The sequence below is a fragment of the Tribolium madens genome, unplaced genomic scaffold (genome assembly GCF_015345945.1).
Source record: "Tribolium madens isolate multiple individuals breed KSU strain unplaced genomic scaffold, Tmad_KSU_1.1 Scaffold_11;HRSCAF=98;Tcas5.2_LG3b, whole genome shotgun sequence".
Lineage (NCBI taxonomy): Eukaryota > Metazoa > Arthropoda > Insecta > Coleoptera > Tenebrionidae > Tribolium > Tribolium madens.
The window spans coordinates 707,581-725,852 of record NW_025400975.1 but is presented as its reverse complement, the minus strand read 5'-3'; the positions used below and the strand labels follow the sequence as shown (position 1 = coordinate 725,852).

At 27.7% G+C, this 18,272-nt stretch overlaps 1 protein-coding gene across 4 annotated transcripts in view; it reads right to left on the bottom strand.

Annotated features, from left to right (window-relative positions):
• Nucleotides 1-18,272, bottom strand: part of LOC123007849 — a 43,327-nt gene that overhangs the window by 19,092 nt on the left and 5,963 nt on the right. For all 4 annotated transcript variants that reach the window (XM_044403357.1, XM_044403349.1, XM_044403333.1 and 1 more), the window contains exons 2-3: nucleotides 12,953-13,059; nucleotides 858-1,010 (exon numbers count right to left, since the gene is read on the bottom strand). In XM_044403357.1, coding sequence (XP_044259292.1) covers nucleotides 858-1,010; nucleotides 12,953-13,059 — 260 coding nt within the window. The remainder of the gene's footprint in view (nucleotides 1-857; nucleotides 1,011-12,952; nucleotides 13,060-18,272) is intronic.

Here is an 18,272-nt window from a genome sequence, read left to right as displayed (position 1 = left end):
AATCTTTATACACCTAAACGAATTCAAACATCAAATGTCGAAATTTTTAATCAGAGGCGTCCGAAACTGGTGGGGTTTAGGGTAAAAAAATACCCTATCTATTTGGCTTTAGTTATGCATTGAGCAAAATGGTGGTCACTTTGAACAACTCCTTTAGATTTAGGCAAATTCATTTAATTAATGTTATTATTGTTACTGTAATGTAATGTTAATTAGTTGAGGTTGATTAAAAAGTATAAATTTCTTACTTTTATTATTCTGTAAATCCTAATTTATTTGAATGTTGTATCGGTGTGTAATATAAATTTTAAATTAATTTTATTCAAAAACAATAAGTCGTATCGACTGTGATAAACTATCGAACTTAAGATTTTGTTGCTGAAAGTACCGAGAAACTAAAGTCAAAATAAATAGGGTATTTTTTTACCTTAAACTCCCTTAGTTTCGTACGCCCCTGATTAAAAATTTCGACATTTGATATTTGAATTCGTTTAGGTGTATAAAGATTATCAAATTTTGTAATTTTATCTTAAATGGTTTCTGAAATATTAGCAAAAACATATTAGCCCCCTTTCAGGGGGTGTAGCTCCCTTACCAAGAATTTTTCGATACATCTTTATAGGAAACTTTTGTCTTAGAATTGAATATCCTATCACCTGTTTAAATTTGTAACAATAAAAACGGAACACCCTGAATACAATTTTATTCACAATCACATTTCTGTATATAATAAAAAGCAATTTGGCTATAAATTATTTGCCGACCCCGGGATGTAATGACAAATTTCCCGACCTCCGGTTAGTAATCGTCATATTACTAGTGATTGTGAATAAAATCATTATGATAAAATGACGTACAATTATTTGTTGATTGGCAAGAAATACGTTATTGTTTTGATGTGGGGGCGACAGAGGGGTGAATATTGTAAATTCACCATTAGCAACGGGATTAACATGACCATGATCTAAATTCGAAGCTGTTGAAGCCACAACAGGACTATCCCGGAATTCCTGCAACACAAAAGAAAGTTATTTTATAGTAAAATTAACCACAAAATTAGAATCATTTCACTTCAAGAATGTGAATAATTTACCTTGAAATGAAAATAAATAGACTGTAACAATGTACGTATAATTAAATTAAAAACATCAATTGGCTTTTGTCGAAAATATCGAAAAACAATATTTAGTTATCTGTTGAAAAAACTGTAAACAGATTAGCATATGATTTCATCACGTCATGTTTCATTTATTTTGTGTATAAACATGCAAGTAAACTTGAAATTACTTTATGTACAATATATTTTCAAATGTTTACTTTAGAGAATGAGTCTGAAGTTAAATTATGACCTAACCCTAACAAACCACAAATTTTATCTACCAAACCATAACATGCATCACAACCATTACCTTTACCTTTTCCTCATCCTATATCGTAAGCACAAAAAAAAAAGAAAGTAAATGTTAAAGTGAAGAAAGCATGAACAAATTGTTTCAATATTTTACCGTTTCAAAAATAAATCAAAATTAATGTTCCATTTTAAATATGAAAGGCAGATATGGACATATACAGAGTGTTTTCTCCATTCATAACAAAGCAATGAACCCATGATTTAATCGACATTTGTAAATATTTTTTATTTTATTTTTATTATAAGCATGTAATAGACAAAATTTTGTAATTTCAAAACCACTCTGTATATTATTTTTTACAACCTATAAAAAAAATCTTTTTCCTAACTCCAGAATACCTTCAAACAACTTTAAATAATTATTTTACAAACTTTTTTATCACAAACATAAGTTATTATAAATTCTATCATACACCTGGTAGAATTTCATTATTGTTAAAGTATGTTAGAAAGTGTAAAATCCTAAATTTAATATTCTGCGAAATTAGAATCATAATTATATTTCTTCGACCTTGTATTTAAATTTAAGAGTACACATACAGGGTGCGCCAAAGAAAAATGCCATATAAGGTAAGATACCAGGAACGTAAAAAAAAATTATCTATAAAAATTTCGAAGTTATGAGAGTTTAAATTTTGCACTTTGACTTTATTTACTTCTGTTGGAAAAATAATTTTCCACGTTTTTTTTTGTACAGGCTATTAGAAGAGGAAACAAGGAAGCTGTATCCTAAATTGTAATTGTAAATTTTTGTCTCTTTACTAAATAATTATAGAAAAACATATATAAGATAATCAGTATAATTAAATAGACATAAAAAAATGTCAAATGTCAAAAAATAAATGTCAAAATTATTTGACAAATAATTTTTTTTAAACGTTTCTGGTATCTTATCTTACTTGAAATTTTTCTTCATAGAAACAGAAAAAAAGATTAAAAATGCTCACTATGGGAAATATTTGATCAAAATTTTTACAATATTTTTATGATTATCACATTTCTCAAAAATCAAACTTTTTAACTTCGTTTCAAGCTTTTACTTAATTTTACCAAATCACTGGACTTAATTTGAAATAAGTAATAAACAAAATTTTACAGTGTTATTTCAAAACCACTCTGTATATTACTTTTTACAACAATAAAAAAAAGAAATGCTTTTTCCACACACTAATATGAGATCATCCATTTTCAAACTTTTCTTACTTATCACAAACATAAGTTATTATTATAAATTCTATCATACACCCGGTATAAATTCATTGTTAAAGTATGTTAGAAAGTGTTAAATCGTAAAAAAACATGAATTTAATATTCTGCGAAATTATTAATCATAATTATTCGATTGTTGTAATTAACTTTATCCTCAATTTTCAATTTTACAACCCAAATATCATGACATTTGCGGATACTACACTTAAAAAATGCCAAGGAAAAATAGTTTTCCCTTGTGTGAAATGTGAAATGTTTTGGTTGGCATTTTTAAATAACATTTAACTTTAAAAAATGATAAAATATTAAAAAAAACTCCTTGTATTTATGCAAACACAAAGTGTTTTTAATATCGATTTGCATGCACATTATTAAATCTCTCACGCTTTGCGGTTAATATGAAATCTAGTAAAATTTTAACCTTTTAACTAAAGAAGTGTAAACTGATAAACACTATTTCCGGTATTTATTTTTGTAAAAAAAGTATTTTATAGTATAAACACAACATGTAAATGTTTCCGGTTTTGTGTTTAGATACACAATTGCAAATTTTATTTGTCATATTTTGAAAATTTGTATACAGGTGTTTTCTAATTATTGCGAAAAATTATAACCACCTAGTCTACATCGAAAAATAACACTAAATTGTCCTATAAAGTTTTGTTACGAATATAATAAAGTAATAAAGTTTCATGATAAAAATTAACCATTGAAAGTGTTTATTCTTTAATTTGTTATTTTTCCATGTAATGTTCAAAAAACACCCTGTATATTCTTCGTGTAATTTTTGAAGCACTCTTTTTTATTATTATATATTAATGATTTCGCCATCACGCACATCCTATAACAAACTGACGGAAAGAACACGCCCGTCACATCAATTTTACTTAAACTTTGACAGCATTAAGAGATATAAGAACTGACACTGCCATTTACTAAATAGAGACAAAATTGTAGGATGAAAAACTTGGTAAATAACGCAATGTGACCTAAACAAACTTTTTTCCTGATATTCTGAATTTACTTTCCTTTTCCTGCTAAACAGAATGAGTCATCCTATTCTTTTGTAATCAACGTAAGACGTATTTACAATCATTAATTATGTCTAATTGATTCAAATTGAACATCGTCCAAATGAAAGCTAAGTATAAGTTATGCAGTTTTTGTAAATTTAATGCCATTCAATGCCATGTAAAGTAAGATACCAGGAACATGGAAAAAATGTTTAAAAAAACTCTATTTACGAGTGAAGTTATAAGAGTTTAAATTTTGCACTTTGATTATTTAGTTCTGTTGGAAAAATAATTTTACAAGTTTTTTTTACTACAGACTATTAGAAGAGGAAACAAGGAAGCTGTATCCTAAATTGTAACTCTGTTATTTGTGGCTTTTATTATCAAATTTTTTGTACCTTTACTAAATAATTATAAAAAATAATAATAAAAAAATGTATAGGACATTGATAGATACTAATCTATCCATACAGCATGTCCCAAAAATAAGTTGGGATACAAACTTGTATTTTTTTAAATGAAACATCCTATGTTTCTTGCCATTTTTGGATGTAGCCTTTTAAAACATTGTTTTTACGCTAAACTTTTATTAGTCGATTTCGCTTAGTTTTAGAAATAAGGTTTTTTTGACAAAAACATGCACTTTTTAAAAAATTATTACACAAAATCTAAGACAGCTAGAACAATTTTTTTCTTACTTCTGCAAAGAAAAAAGTACAGAATCTAAAGCTGTAACAATTTTTTGGTGTTTTGCATTTGTAAAGATTAATAAATTAAGAAGTTTGTTAAAAATAATTTTAAAATTTTTAATGGAACAACCTTTTTTTATTTTTGCATCAAATAGATTGATAAATTGTCTATCTAAAAAATAAACTTTCATTGTCTAGATTTGATAAATGAAAAGATATTTAACATTCAATGTTAACTGTAGCAACAATGCCTATCAATATCTTAGCACTGTTTATCTGGAGATTGTAAAAGTCGACATAAATACTGAAATTCAAATTATTTTTTTATAAAAATAAAGAATAATGGATTTAGTTTAATATAAATGTGATTATTAAGTGATATTTCTTTCATCTCTTGTGCAACTGTGCACTTTTTGGCTACTGAAATAATAGTAATTGTTTTTTTTTTAATGTTTAAAGTTAAATATCTTTTTAGTTATTGATTATAAACACCTAAAAGTAAATAATTTTAGAAAGACAACTTAATAATCTCTTAAATGCAAAAACAATAAATGGGGTGTTCCATTAAATTTTTTTTATTGTTATTGAACTTTTAACAAACGCCTTCATTTTTTTATCTTTGCAAATGCAATACACTAAAAAAATGTTACAAACTTATAGCTTGAACCTTCTTCTTTGCGATAGTAAAAAATCTTTTTCTAGATGTCTTAGTTTTTGTGTAATAAGTTTTTAAAAAGTGCATTTTTCGTCAAAAAAACGTCTTATTTTTAAAACTAAGCAAAATCGACCAATAAAAGTTGTCATAAAAATCTACATCCAAAAACGCTAAGAAACGTATGGTGTTCCATTTAAAAAAACACTAGTTTGTATTGTAACTTATTTTTAGGACACGCTGTATAGTTGAAAATAATTTTAGGCGATCGACTAGATTAGTATCTATCAATGTTCTATATATTTTTTTTTTACTTTTACCATTTAAAGGTCACTAATGGACTTTTTCAACTTGCTGGGACCACCCTGTATATAGCCCAAAATGTACTGACTTCTAGAAAAATTCTAAAATTGTCAGCTCATACTATATTAAAAGTCATTTAAAAAATCAAGACGGTTACTCCAGTGCTAATAAGAATTAAAAGAAAATAATATAAATAAATATAAATAATATAAAATATTTCTAGATGTCTTAGTTTTTGTGTAATAAATTTTTAAAAAGTGTATTTTTCGTCAAAAAACCGTCTTATTTTTAAAACTAAGTAAAATCGACCAATAAAAGTTTCGGTTAAAAACATTGTCATAAAAATTTACATCCAAAAACGCTAAGAAACATATGGTGTTTCAAGTTTGTATTGTAACTTATTTTTGAGACCCGCTGTATGGTTGGAAATAATTTTAAGCGATGGACTAGATTAGCATTTATCAATTTCCTATATACATACATGTTTTAAAAGTCAACATTGGACTTTACTCGTTAAAACACTCTGTATATATATTTTTTAATTTTGCAATTTAAAGATCACTAATGGACTTTTTCAACTCGCTGGGACACTCTGTATATTGTAATAGTATACGCACTCATAAAAAAAGAATAACAATGCCAAAAAATGTCATTCGACACAATATTTTTATCCCCATTGTATAAAACTTACAACTGTACTTGTTTTTGAAAATAAAGATACTATTTTCATATCTTAAGCTGCCAAGCTTAACTTTTCCACCGCAAACATGAATGAAAACTATTTCAGTAGCGGTAAATCACATCAAGCTGCTTTGATAATTTTCATATTATTATCATTAGAGCGTACTTCGTATCTTATGTCCAGTATGCGAACCAGTAAAATGTATAGTTGGTATCTTGTTGAGAATCGTTCAACCGGATGAAGACTTCCCGTTTTAAACTCGACCAACAAACACGTCTTCAATGATAAGGAATCTGACTGCGACCAAGTTCCAGTTTCACATACGGTCAATAATTTTCTACAATGTATGTAATTATCAAGTTTCTACATAAAAAAAATCAAGCTTTTTCAAGGCATAACATGAAACTTTATCCTCTTAAAAAGGGTGGAATAAGACTCAAAACATGTAATTTTCTGACATTATAATGCTTCCATATAAGGTAACAAATAGAGTAATAAATAGTATATTATATCACAAGATGGAGAAGAGCTGTTTATTATTCGAGATGCGTAGCATCGAGGGAAATAATAAATGCGAGGTTATACATATCATCTCTGCCATGTTTTATACAGGCTGTTCCGTTTTTATTGTTACAGATTTAAACAGGTGATAGGATATTCAATTCTAAGACAAAAGTTTCCTATAAACATGTATCGAAAAATGCTTGGTATGGAAGCTACACCCCCTGAAAGGGGGCTAATAGGTTTTTGTTAATATTTCTGAAACCATTTAATTTAAAAATTACAAAATTTCGTCCAGATGATAATCTTTATACACCTAAACGAATTCAAACATCAAATGTCGAAATTTTTAATCAGAGGCGTCCGAAACTAGTGGGGTTTAGGGTAAAAAAATACCCTATCTATTTTGGCTCTAGTTTCTTTAGTTATGCATTGACCAAAATGGTGGTCACTTTGATCAACTCCTTTAGATTTAGGCAAATTCATTTAATTAATGTTATTATTATTATTACTGTAATGTAAAGTTAATTAGTTGAGGTTGGTTAAAAAATATGAATTTCTTGCTTTTATTATTCTGTAAATTCTGATTTATTTGAATGTTGTATTGGTGTGTAACATAAATTTAAAATTAATTTTATTCAAAAACAATAAGTCGTATCGACACAAGAGAGACTTTTCTGTGATAAACTATCGAACTTAAGATTTTGTTGCTGAAAGTACCGAGAAACTAAAGCCAAAATAAATAGGGTATTTTTTTACCTTAAACTCCCTTAGTTTCGTACGCCCCTGATTAAAAATTTCGACATTTGATATTTGAATTCGTTTAGGTGTATAAAGATTATCAAATTTTGTAATTTTATCTTAAATGGTTTCTGAAATATTAGCAAAAACATATTAGCCCCCTTCCAGGGGATGTAGCTCCCTTACCAAGCATTTTTCGATACATTTTATAGGAAACTTTTGTCTTAGAATTGAATATACTATCACCTGTTTAAATTTGTAACAATAAAAACGGAACACTCTGTATAATATTTCTTTCACTATTATCACATTTATCAACGGTAAAAAATATAACCTTACTTCAGAACTATTATTTTTGTTGGTTGATTGTAGTGGATTGACATTTTCGTAATTCTGCAGTTATTAAAAGAATTTTCTAACTTCATAATATGAAATATTTGTTACAATAATAGAGAAACTGCAAAACAAAGGAAAAAAGTGTTAAATTTGCTCTCCTAACGGTAGTATGTCAACCTTCCTATATCGGTATTTAATCAATTACTGCCCTTGGTCTATAATGAAAATGATTATTATTGACCACTAGGAGAAAAAAACAACTTCACAACCTCTCGACAATCTAAATAATGGTACCTGTTTTTAAAAAGTTTTTCTTCTCATTTTACAAATAGTATTTAATCAAACAATTCTTACATTTTAACGACTCTTTATTATTCAGCATTGTCTTTTACAAGAATCTTGATATCGCTGCAGTTGAATTATTTGCTTTAGTTCACTTCCCTCCATTTAACTTCTCGAGAGAGTACAAAGTTTCAGCACCTTTAAAAGTGTCAGGAACAGAAACTTGCCCAGGGAGAGAACCCTAAGTTAATTCAAGCATCGACCCTCGTCCTAAGGGGAAACACGAATTTCAATCGAACAGAAATGGTCTATCAAAATCAAAACCTATATATGAATTTCATACGTTTTCCTTTTTTTTTCTCTCTCTCTCTCTTGCCAATACCAATCAATTAAAGATTAATTAGCTAAATTATAAAAAAAATGGTCCAATGTTATTAAATGTTGCTTATAAACAACAAGGTTTTTAGTGCTACGACCTTTAGAAGCATCTCTTTATTTGGCCTCCATGTAGGTGTAACTTTTCCTACAGGTAAGACCAGAAAAAGTAATTGGAGAGAGTTGAATCAGCATTAAATAACGAAACTAACAAATCATCATTTTTTAAACAAGGCTATTACAACACCCGTTAAATAATTAAAATTTATTAGAAAACTTTGATTGTACGTACTTGTGTATGACAATATAATCTCTGAGACATTAAATTTATCACTTTTATTTTTTTCAAGACTTGATAATGGACCACAACATCCACCCTGACTCACACGGTGTTTTATTAAACTTAATTTCAAGCTGAGTAATTCAAATATACGTGCGAAATTGCTTAAAACTTTCCTAAAGAACATTATTTTTAACTAAGAAACTGCTCCAATTTGGTGGAGTGATGTGAAAATTAGAAACTTGAGGAAACTAATATAATGCGTGATCATTATCACTTACATAAAAACATTATACCAACTTTTTTTGAACAGCGAATTATCTGCTGTTTATCATACAGTATGATCAAATAAACTGAGTCGATTTGCATATTACCGCTTTCTCTCACTTTTAGAAAAATTAGAGTATTTCTTTATCACTGGAATAACAGATATAAAAAAAGTTTTGAGAATTTCTTTAGATGATTTCTATTTGGTTAAACACGTTGTTCCTGGAAGTAAAATATGACAATTAACTTGTTCATATTAATAGTTTAGTTGTTTCAATCAGGTTTTCGAAAATATCTTATAAGCTAGATATTCGTTAAGGCATTTACAATCTAGATAAAATAGATAATCCTCCCAATGTACCTCAGGCTTGATCAACTGAAGAGTTTTGATCAATATTAAAAAGAAAAGTGTACGACAAGAGATAGAAAGCCAGAAATGAAAAACAATTCCAACGACAAATTTGAAAGATAATGGTCCATCATCAGTATTATGGATTATTTGTTGTTGTTTATATTATCAATTATTATTGTTACATTTAATTTAAAAAATAAAAAGGTTTAAAAAAGTTATAAAAATCTTTAAAAAATTGCAAGAACAAGAAAAAAAAATAAACCAATTGAAGTGAAGAACAAGAATCAGAACTAAAAGAAAAACCAAAACTCATAAAAATTGTTAGGATATCTCCTCACGCACATCAATTCTCAAAAATAACAATTAACTTCGGCAAAATTAAATTAAGCAAAACTGAAAAAGATGATGAAGCACCAAAAGTTAAAAAACCGTAAAAGTAGAACTTTTTTTTAACTTTCCCTCCAAAAATAGAAATTTTACAGAATAATTACAGTAATCTTATAGAGAAAACGCCGTTTTGTCTAGAAATGTAGAAAAAGCACAACAGGTAAAGAGGAAGAAAAAGAAAAACAGCTAGATTTAGAAGTAAAAGAATGAAGAAAGTCAATTTTGAAAAGATCAAGAAAATACTTGACCCACGAAAAAACAAAAACCCACAAAAAATTGTTATCAAAAGGCTTCCACCCCTGCAACATATCAAAGAACCAAAATATCAACCTATTAACGTTGCTGATATCAAATTGAAGAAATCCTAAAAAGGAAGAAGCCTGTAAACCATTATTAAAAATCAGAAATGTCCAGAACCGGTTTACAGAGATACCTAATGGTGTTATTTCAAAAAATGACGGAGCTAAAAAGATTTAAAAAAAAACACCAAGATCAAAGAAAGTGACATTGATTTAACACATTTGAAAAAAAAAATGCCTGATAAGTCAGGACCTGAAAAAACAGTCATTCTTGAAGACGAATCAAAGAAGCCAAACGTTACAGAAAAAAATCAAAACCAGAAAAGAAAACTCAATCCTGAATCATTTAATGTAGATCAGAAAGAACCTGAGAAACTTAAATATTGTCGTATCAACAAGAAATAACTGCCCAAGATTTAGGGATATCCATGACTAAGTTGCTATAAATTTTGTTAGGTTGGTTTCTGGTGGCAAAATATTTTGTAACTAATGTCAAAAATTTAGGTTAAGTCACCTGTCAGCTTCTATGGATAACTCAGAAGTTGTTATTTGACAGAATACGTCAACTGTCAACAACTTTTTAGGCATTCAAAATTACTTCTAAGTTTAAAAATGATAAAAAGAAAAACAAACAGAACCAGAAACAGTTGAAATTAAACTAGAAATTATATGACTAAATTAGATAATTATGTACTTTAACATATTCACAAGAAGCCTTGTTTAAAACCAGGTCCTACTTTTAATTACACAAGAAATGTTTAAATTTTTCACAGAGTGTTTCATCTAATCTGTAAATGAGTACCATACTTTCTTAGTACAATAATGCAAATCATATACCAAAATTTTTTAACAGAGGTAGAAGTTCCTCCCAAAACTGTTTACAAAGTTACGCTCAAAATAAGAGATTTTTTTTCTTAAATTAGATGGATAATCTTAGTAATCCTTCATAAATTATTTCCCGTCCATGGGATGTAATAATGAATTTCCCGACCTTACAAAGGTTAGGAATCGGCATATTACTATAGTGATTTTTTGTTTTGCAATAAGTTCGTTTAGACATTATTATTGTGATGGTGAAATACAAAACGCTATTTTTAAGTAGAACATTACTAAAAAAAGCAAAATTCTCCACTTACAGAGTAGGTTTTTTAAAAAATTGGTATGTTGATTATCGAATTTATTAAACGCCAATTAACAAACAAATTAGTTAATGACTTAAAGAAACCTTAATTTAATACTAATTTAACACTAATCATTAATTAATAATTAAACAATAATTAAAATCAATATTATAGAAGTAATAATACCATTAATACTAATAATACCATTAAAGTATACGTAATCATGTGATGATATTATAATAACAAAAAAGAAAACATTACATCAGCTTTTTTTCAGTCTCTTACTTAATTATTAAATTAACGTTAGTAGAAGTCACGAAAGCTGACTTCATTAGGAGCAAATGAAAATAAGAACACAAATCTAAACAAAAATCGTCAGTAGCAGATATTATACAGGGTGTTTCAATGAAAACGAGCCACCCCGAATATCTCAGAAACTAAAAAGACTTCGCAAAAACGCCGAAACAGGTCGATTTTGTTTCCGAAGGGGACATTTTTTGACGTAATTTTTAAAGCACCCTCAGTAACTACTTGTGGCACATCAAATGAAAGCTATTTTAGCAAGGTTTTCAAACTTTTTACTAAAATTAAATCAGATCATCCATTCATGAGATACAGGGTGTTCTAACAGAAACGAACCATTTTAGAAAAAAAATGCAAAAAAAAAACCCGAAACAGGTTAATTTTGTTTTTAAAATGGACATTTTTTGACGCAATTTTAAAAGCACCTTCACTAACCTTTTAACCTCCGCCACTTAACTCTAAATAGCACCAACCACTAGTAATACAAAAAATGAAAACACTTTTAAAATGATCTTTAAAAGCTTTTCCAAAATGAAATGATTTCTATACATTCATAAAATGTCGGCAAAAAACTAATCTTTGTACAAAGGGACTTAAGAACTATATTGCTACTTTTTAGATACTGACATTAAATTATAAGAAACGTTATTACCCCCTGTCCTTTAGTCCGATTATTTTGACAATAAAATAAAGAAATAAAAATAAGTTTGTTACAGCTTCAATAATACTTATAACAATTTTAGTATGTTTCTTGTAATTTATTTTAATAGTTTTTATTAGAAGTAATTACTAATTAGAAACATTATATCTTATGAATAGATAATCCCATTCAACTTTAGAAAAGAGGTTCAAAGAACATTTTAAAAACACATTTTTATTTGATCTGTCGCAAGTGAGTCATTTGAAATTTCAAAATTGAGGCTTCTAAAATTGTGTCAAAAATTAACCTGTTTCGTTTTTTTTTGCAAATTCGTTCTGGATCGTTATTATTAGAACACCCTGTATCTCATGAATGGATGGTCTGATTCAATTTTGGTGAAAAGTTTTAAAAAGCTTGTTAAAATAGCTTTCATTTGATGTACCCCAAGTAGGGTAGTGCTATTTAAATTTTTAAAGTTGGGGTGCGTGGGGGTTAAAGGGTTACTGGGGGTGATTTAAAAATCACGTCAAAAAATGTCCCGCTCAGAAATAAAATCGACCTGTTTCGGCGTTTTTGCAAAATCTTTTTAGTTTCTGAGGTATTCGGGGTGGTTCGTTTTCATTGGAACGCCCTGTATGAAGAAGTTCGAAAGTTCAAACACCTTGGATTCAAGAACTACAATAACACAAAACAAAACCAAAGCTTTGTCTCTGCAATCAAATTTTGTTTGTAATTAAATTTAAATTCATACAAATGGAATTGGAATCAAGATTCCATCATTTACAATTTTGTAAAAGCACTCGAGATACAAAATTTATTTCAAATAAATCTGAATAGAAGCAAATCTTTGATATCAATCCTGACATTTATTCCACATTCAACTGTCACCATCAAACAGGTTGAAGTTACAACCGCCTGCGTCTTCATTCTACCGAATGAAATGGTGAATGTATGAATCACGTATCGAGCTGACCTTTAACAAATATGGTCTGAAAATAAACGATAATGTTGCGAGAAAAGATTTTGAAAATAAAATGATTAATCTTCCGGAAAAACCAGAAGAGGTCAACACTGAGTGCCGTTCCGGAAGTATTTATGTTATTACGTACCTTAAATCCTTTCCTTCGTTGACAGCACAAACAGCCTGCCAGAAACACCACACTGCAAACAGTTAATAAAACTGCCACCAGTCCTGTCAGCAATTGGGTGTGAGAATCTGGAACAAAATAAGTGGGTTTTTTACCAGAGGGTTCCCCTTTTTGCTCTATTTAGCTAAATGCATTTGTTTCCCTTTTCTTTGTTATTTTTAAAACAACTGCTTACACCCAAAAAAGGATTTCACATTACACGAAATATAGAACAAACAATAAAAAATAATTTAAAAAAATCTACATAATATTCCAATAACTAACAATTACCTAAGTTTATATACAGAATGTCCCAACTTTTTTAGATTAATATCTTTGATAAACAGTATGGATTGGGTTTACAAGAGGAAAATTTTTTTTTATCTTTGATTTTACGCCAAAACTGCAAAAGAAAAAAAGTTTTTGCTTTACTTGAAACCAGCAAATCTGTAATTAAAACTTCATTATTCTAACTCAGTAGAAAGAAAAGTTCATTTTTCTCTTGATTTTGGAATAATTTTTCTATGCATTTTAAGTCTTATCACATTGGCGGTTTTAATTATTTGACAACTATATGTCACTTTGACAATTAATTTATTAATTAAATAATGATAGTTCTTGTTAAAAATGACTTTGGTTTTTACCTTAAAGCTGTTTCTTTGAGTTGCTGCTTATTAAAATTATGTTTTTCACAAACATTTTTGTTATTTAACTTGCCTAAACTCATTGTCAAAATAATAAAATCGCCAATGTGATAGGACTTAAAAAGCAGAGAAAAAATAAGTCCAAAATCGAGAGAAAAATGAACTTTAGTTAGTTAGAATAATTTTGGCGTAAAATCAAAGATAATTTTTTTTCCTCTTGCAAACTCAATCCGGGGACATACTGTAAAAAAACTATTATAGCTGACTTTAAAAGACTAAAAAACGATTTATCTACAAAAAGCGAATTAAAATTTGATTACAATTAAAAATAGAAACCTAAGAAATTAACACAAAACTGTATCAAAATTGATTTTAACATAGATACAGTATTTAGGTTTTTTCAGCAAAGAATATTTCGCATAATTTTTGGGTTTTAAAAATAAAATATTTGAGTTTTGAAAATGAAATTTTTAAGCAAGCTACCAGTAATGATTTTCCAAAAATATTTTTTTATAACATTTACCTAAGTTAATTTGGCGTAAAAAAATACGTGCTAAAAATATATTTTTCTAATTTAAATATTTAAAAATGTACTAACAATGTAACACGTCTGACTTTATACAGAGTGCGCCAGAACTCACGCCCCAGAGAAAAATGTAAGGTAAGACACCAGGAACATGAAAAAAATGTTTAAAAAATTCTATCGATAAAAATTTCGAAATTATTAAAATTTAAATTTTGCACTTTGCTCTATTGATTTCTTTTAAAAATTAATTTTCCAAGTTTTTTTCGCTACAGGACATTAAAAGAGGAAACAAGGAAACTGTATCCTAAAATTGTAACTATGTTTAATGTTATTTGTGACTTTTATTGGCAAAATTCTTTTACTTTTACTAAATAATTATAAAAAAAAAACATACATAATCATCAGTTTCATTAAATAGACATAAAAAATGTCAAATGTCAAAAAATAAATGTCAAAATTTTTTGACAGAGTTTTTTTAAACATTTTTTCCATGTTCCTAGTATGTTATCTTACTTGAAATTTTTCTCTGGGGCGCGAGTTGTATAGCAAATGGTTATCAAGAATAAAGTCCTAGAGTGGTAAAAGATTCATTATTAGTTTATTTCGTTTTGTCATTTCATTTATTTTGTATTTAATTCGCTACTTCTGTCTCAAATTTCACATATTTTGAATAATTAGAAAGAGATATACTGAAAAAGTCTCACATAGGACACCCTGTATGACTTAAAATCATAACTGTAAAAATTAAATTCGCTTGTTTCATTTCAAACTACTTAAAAACATATAAAGGTTTATTATACTGTTATCAGTACCTATTATGATAAAGATTTCCATGTTCACATAAAAGGTTTTTTTCCTTTCCCCTAAATGAATCATTTATTGGTTCTTCATGGTTTGTTTGAAATTTAGTCATTTCCTAAATCCTTGATTCTTTGTTTTTTTTATGAAGGCAGCTACTTAGTTTTTTCTAACCTATTTATCTTTAGTAGTTATTTATCAACTCTCAACGCTTTTATAACCCTTGGCTTTTACTTTTTTTTTTTTAAACTACGAAACTAAAATACTACTTCAACAAGCCATCCACAACCTTCTATCTTTTAAAAAGCCGAAGATCAATGCAAGACAATTTTCTTTTTCATCAACAATTTCAAAATTAAAAATTTTAAATGTAAAAATTCTTATTTAATTTTGAACCAAGCAAAATTAAATAATATGTCCTTCAAAAGCATTTAAAGCACTCCGCTGCATATTGAGCTTTAAACACTCTCTCTATTTATTTCTAACTCATTAGAAAAACATTTTTTCAATACAGGGTGTGTCAGAACTGGCGCCCCAGAGAAATATTTCAAGCAAGATAAGATACCAGGAACATGGAAAAAATGTTAAAAAAATCCTATCTATCAAAATTTTGACATTTATTTTTTGACATCTGACATTTTTTTATGTCTATTAATTGATAATGATGATCTTGTACCGAGTGCGGCAGAAAAAAAATCCCCACTTCTAATTAAATAAAATTGTTGAATTTTTTCACACTGGCATTGGTAAAAGGTACATTCTCTGATTTTTTTGATAATTTTTCATTTACAAATAAAGCAAAAAATAAATAAAAAGTAATTTTCTCCCAAAAAGTTAAATTGCAATTTTTATACTGACCTACGCAGATTCACTTCTTACAATTGTTTACAAAATCAGAAATTAATTCATTTCACAAATTTTAGGAATGCTTTGCTTTTACAATCGTTACATAAACCTCAAACAAATTAATATGTAATATATCGACATGACAGATGTTATTAAACTAAAGATAAATTATCACCTACAGGGTTATTATAAATAATTGTAACATCATAGTACAATAAAAACCGCCTCTCATGAGATAAATTTATTGAATCCATTTCCATCACATTATTGAGTTATTTTGTAAGAAACGAATTTTTTCAAACCAAATTTGGATATGTATTCCGTTGGAATAACAGAACACATGATAACAAGTTAACTATGCATTCCTAACTTTCATTTCAAAACTTTAGTTCCCTTGAGAATTACATAAAAAACTAGTCACTTTTAAGAAAGTGCAAATGCAATTAAAAATTAGTAAATAAACGTCTACAAACGCAAAATATTACCTCAAATTGACACTTTTTTATTGACAGTAATCTATGTATAGAGCGGCAAATGATATTGAAAACACATTTTAAATGCGACAATCATTTATAATCACCCTGTATTAAGTAATATGTGAACAAGTTTTATCTCTTATCCATAATGCATGTATAGTGTCATTTACAACAAATTAAACAACAAAAACTATGATTCTTCTCTTAGTTTATGCGATTCTTTGACCTTTAGCTTGTTGGAGTTTATAAAAAATTGGTAAAATTCATTTCAATTTTTCCAATTCCAATTATTGTCTGTCATAAGAAAGAAATAATTAAAAAAAAACACGATCATGAACAATTATATAACTGATGGTGATCAAACAACCTTCACTTTCCGTTATAACGCTCTTGCTGTTCTGTTTAATCTATAGTTTTTGCCAAGTTCATTATATCCAAGTCTTCTTCATTTAAAAAGAGACTTTTTTACTTATTAGTTATTACCGTAATTATTTAAAAAACAATCTTATAATCGTAGTATTCTATAACACTTCTAGAATTATAGGGCTCAAATATTAACGCACTCGGCTACGCGTCGTGCGATTATCACATTTAAAAAAGTACATAAAAACATGTTTTAATTTTGGTTCATTTTCTAGAAATACATAATTATCATAATTTTGTATTATTTCGAAAACGCATTTTACATAAAAAAATCAATTTATTTAAAAGTTGATAAAACCATAGTATGTCGCCGATATACCATACCGGAAATAGGGTAATAACCACGACCGCATGCATGCAGGTATTCCTGATATGAACAATTTTAGTTAACTGTCTTTATCCAACTTTTAAACTTACAAATTATACAGCAAAATGGTAAAATAAAATGCCTTCTTGGAAGTTCATTCATTCTTTTTCGTAATTAAGGTAATTATTACTTAATGGTCGCTATCCGCTGAGTAATTAAATTCCGTTGCTGTGTGCAAACACTACCGGTGTTTGTCAAAGAAAAAAAACTAATCTAAATATCCACCATCTAATTTATTAGAGTTTAAATAAAAAAATGTGCTGGAAGTGACGACAAAATAAAGTTTTTCACATCACACTTTTTATTAAAAATAAGGATGTGCAATATTATGTATTGTACTTTGGATTTAATATCGGAACAATTTGCGTGTTTCAAGTTTAATATTATTACACATACAGGGTGAATATAAAGTATGGAACCAAGCGGTTTTATTTTTAATCATTTGCCTCCTGAAAATAATAATTAATATAAATTAAAGTAATATAAAAAATGTGATCGTATTTTCAGAACGAAATTTTGTTTTGTTTTTGAGTTATGCAATTTTTTTTTGTCAAAATTGCAATTTATGTGAAAAAATTTTCTTGAAAAAATTAAATATAAAGCAGATAGTTGTAATCCTCAGAGTATAGCTTTTATGAGAAAAATGATTTTATAGTGGGTTGCCATTTAAAAAAATATTTTTTTTTTGTAGAATTTAAAAACAAAAAGAAATTTCGAAAATTTTTATTGTTAAATCATCACATTTTTTTAGTACTTTATCACTCATCAATTAGTTTTTTCAAAAAATATATAGTTTAAGGAAAAAACGTTTGGTTCCATACCTTTTATTCACCTGGTATGTATTTTTTTACAAATATTGATAGTTTACAAAGTCAGTGTATACAGTAGTGTGTAATAGTTATTTACCTAACGAGTTCGGAAAAATAAGTTGTTTACACCACGACCGTAGGGAGTACTGCTTTTAGTGCGAAAGCGGGAATAGTATATTAAAGTACAATCAGCGTAGAAAAGATTGTCCTCCTAATAAACCGCCCGAACCCTTAGAGGCTGAACCCATAAACCACAACAATAAATCTTTTCCATTGTAAATAGATAAATAAAAAAATATTTTGAAAAATTCACAACTTTATACCGCAATTAAAAGTTAAATTAAAAAATAATTTTAATGAATGTTTGATGTTATTTATTTACTAAGATAACAAGTAAATGCCGTAATATCTAA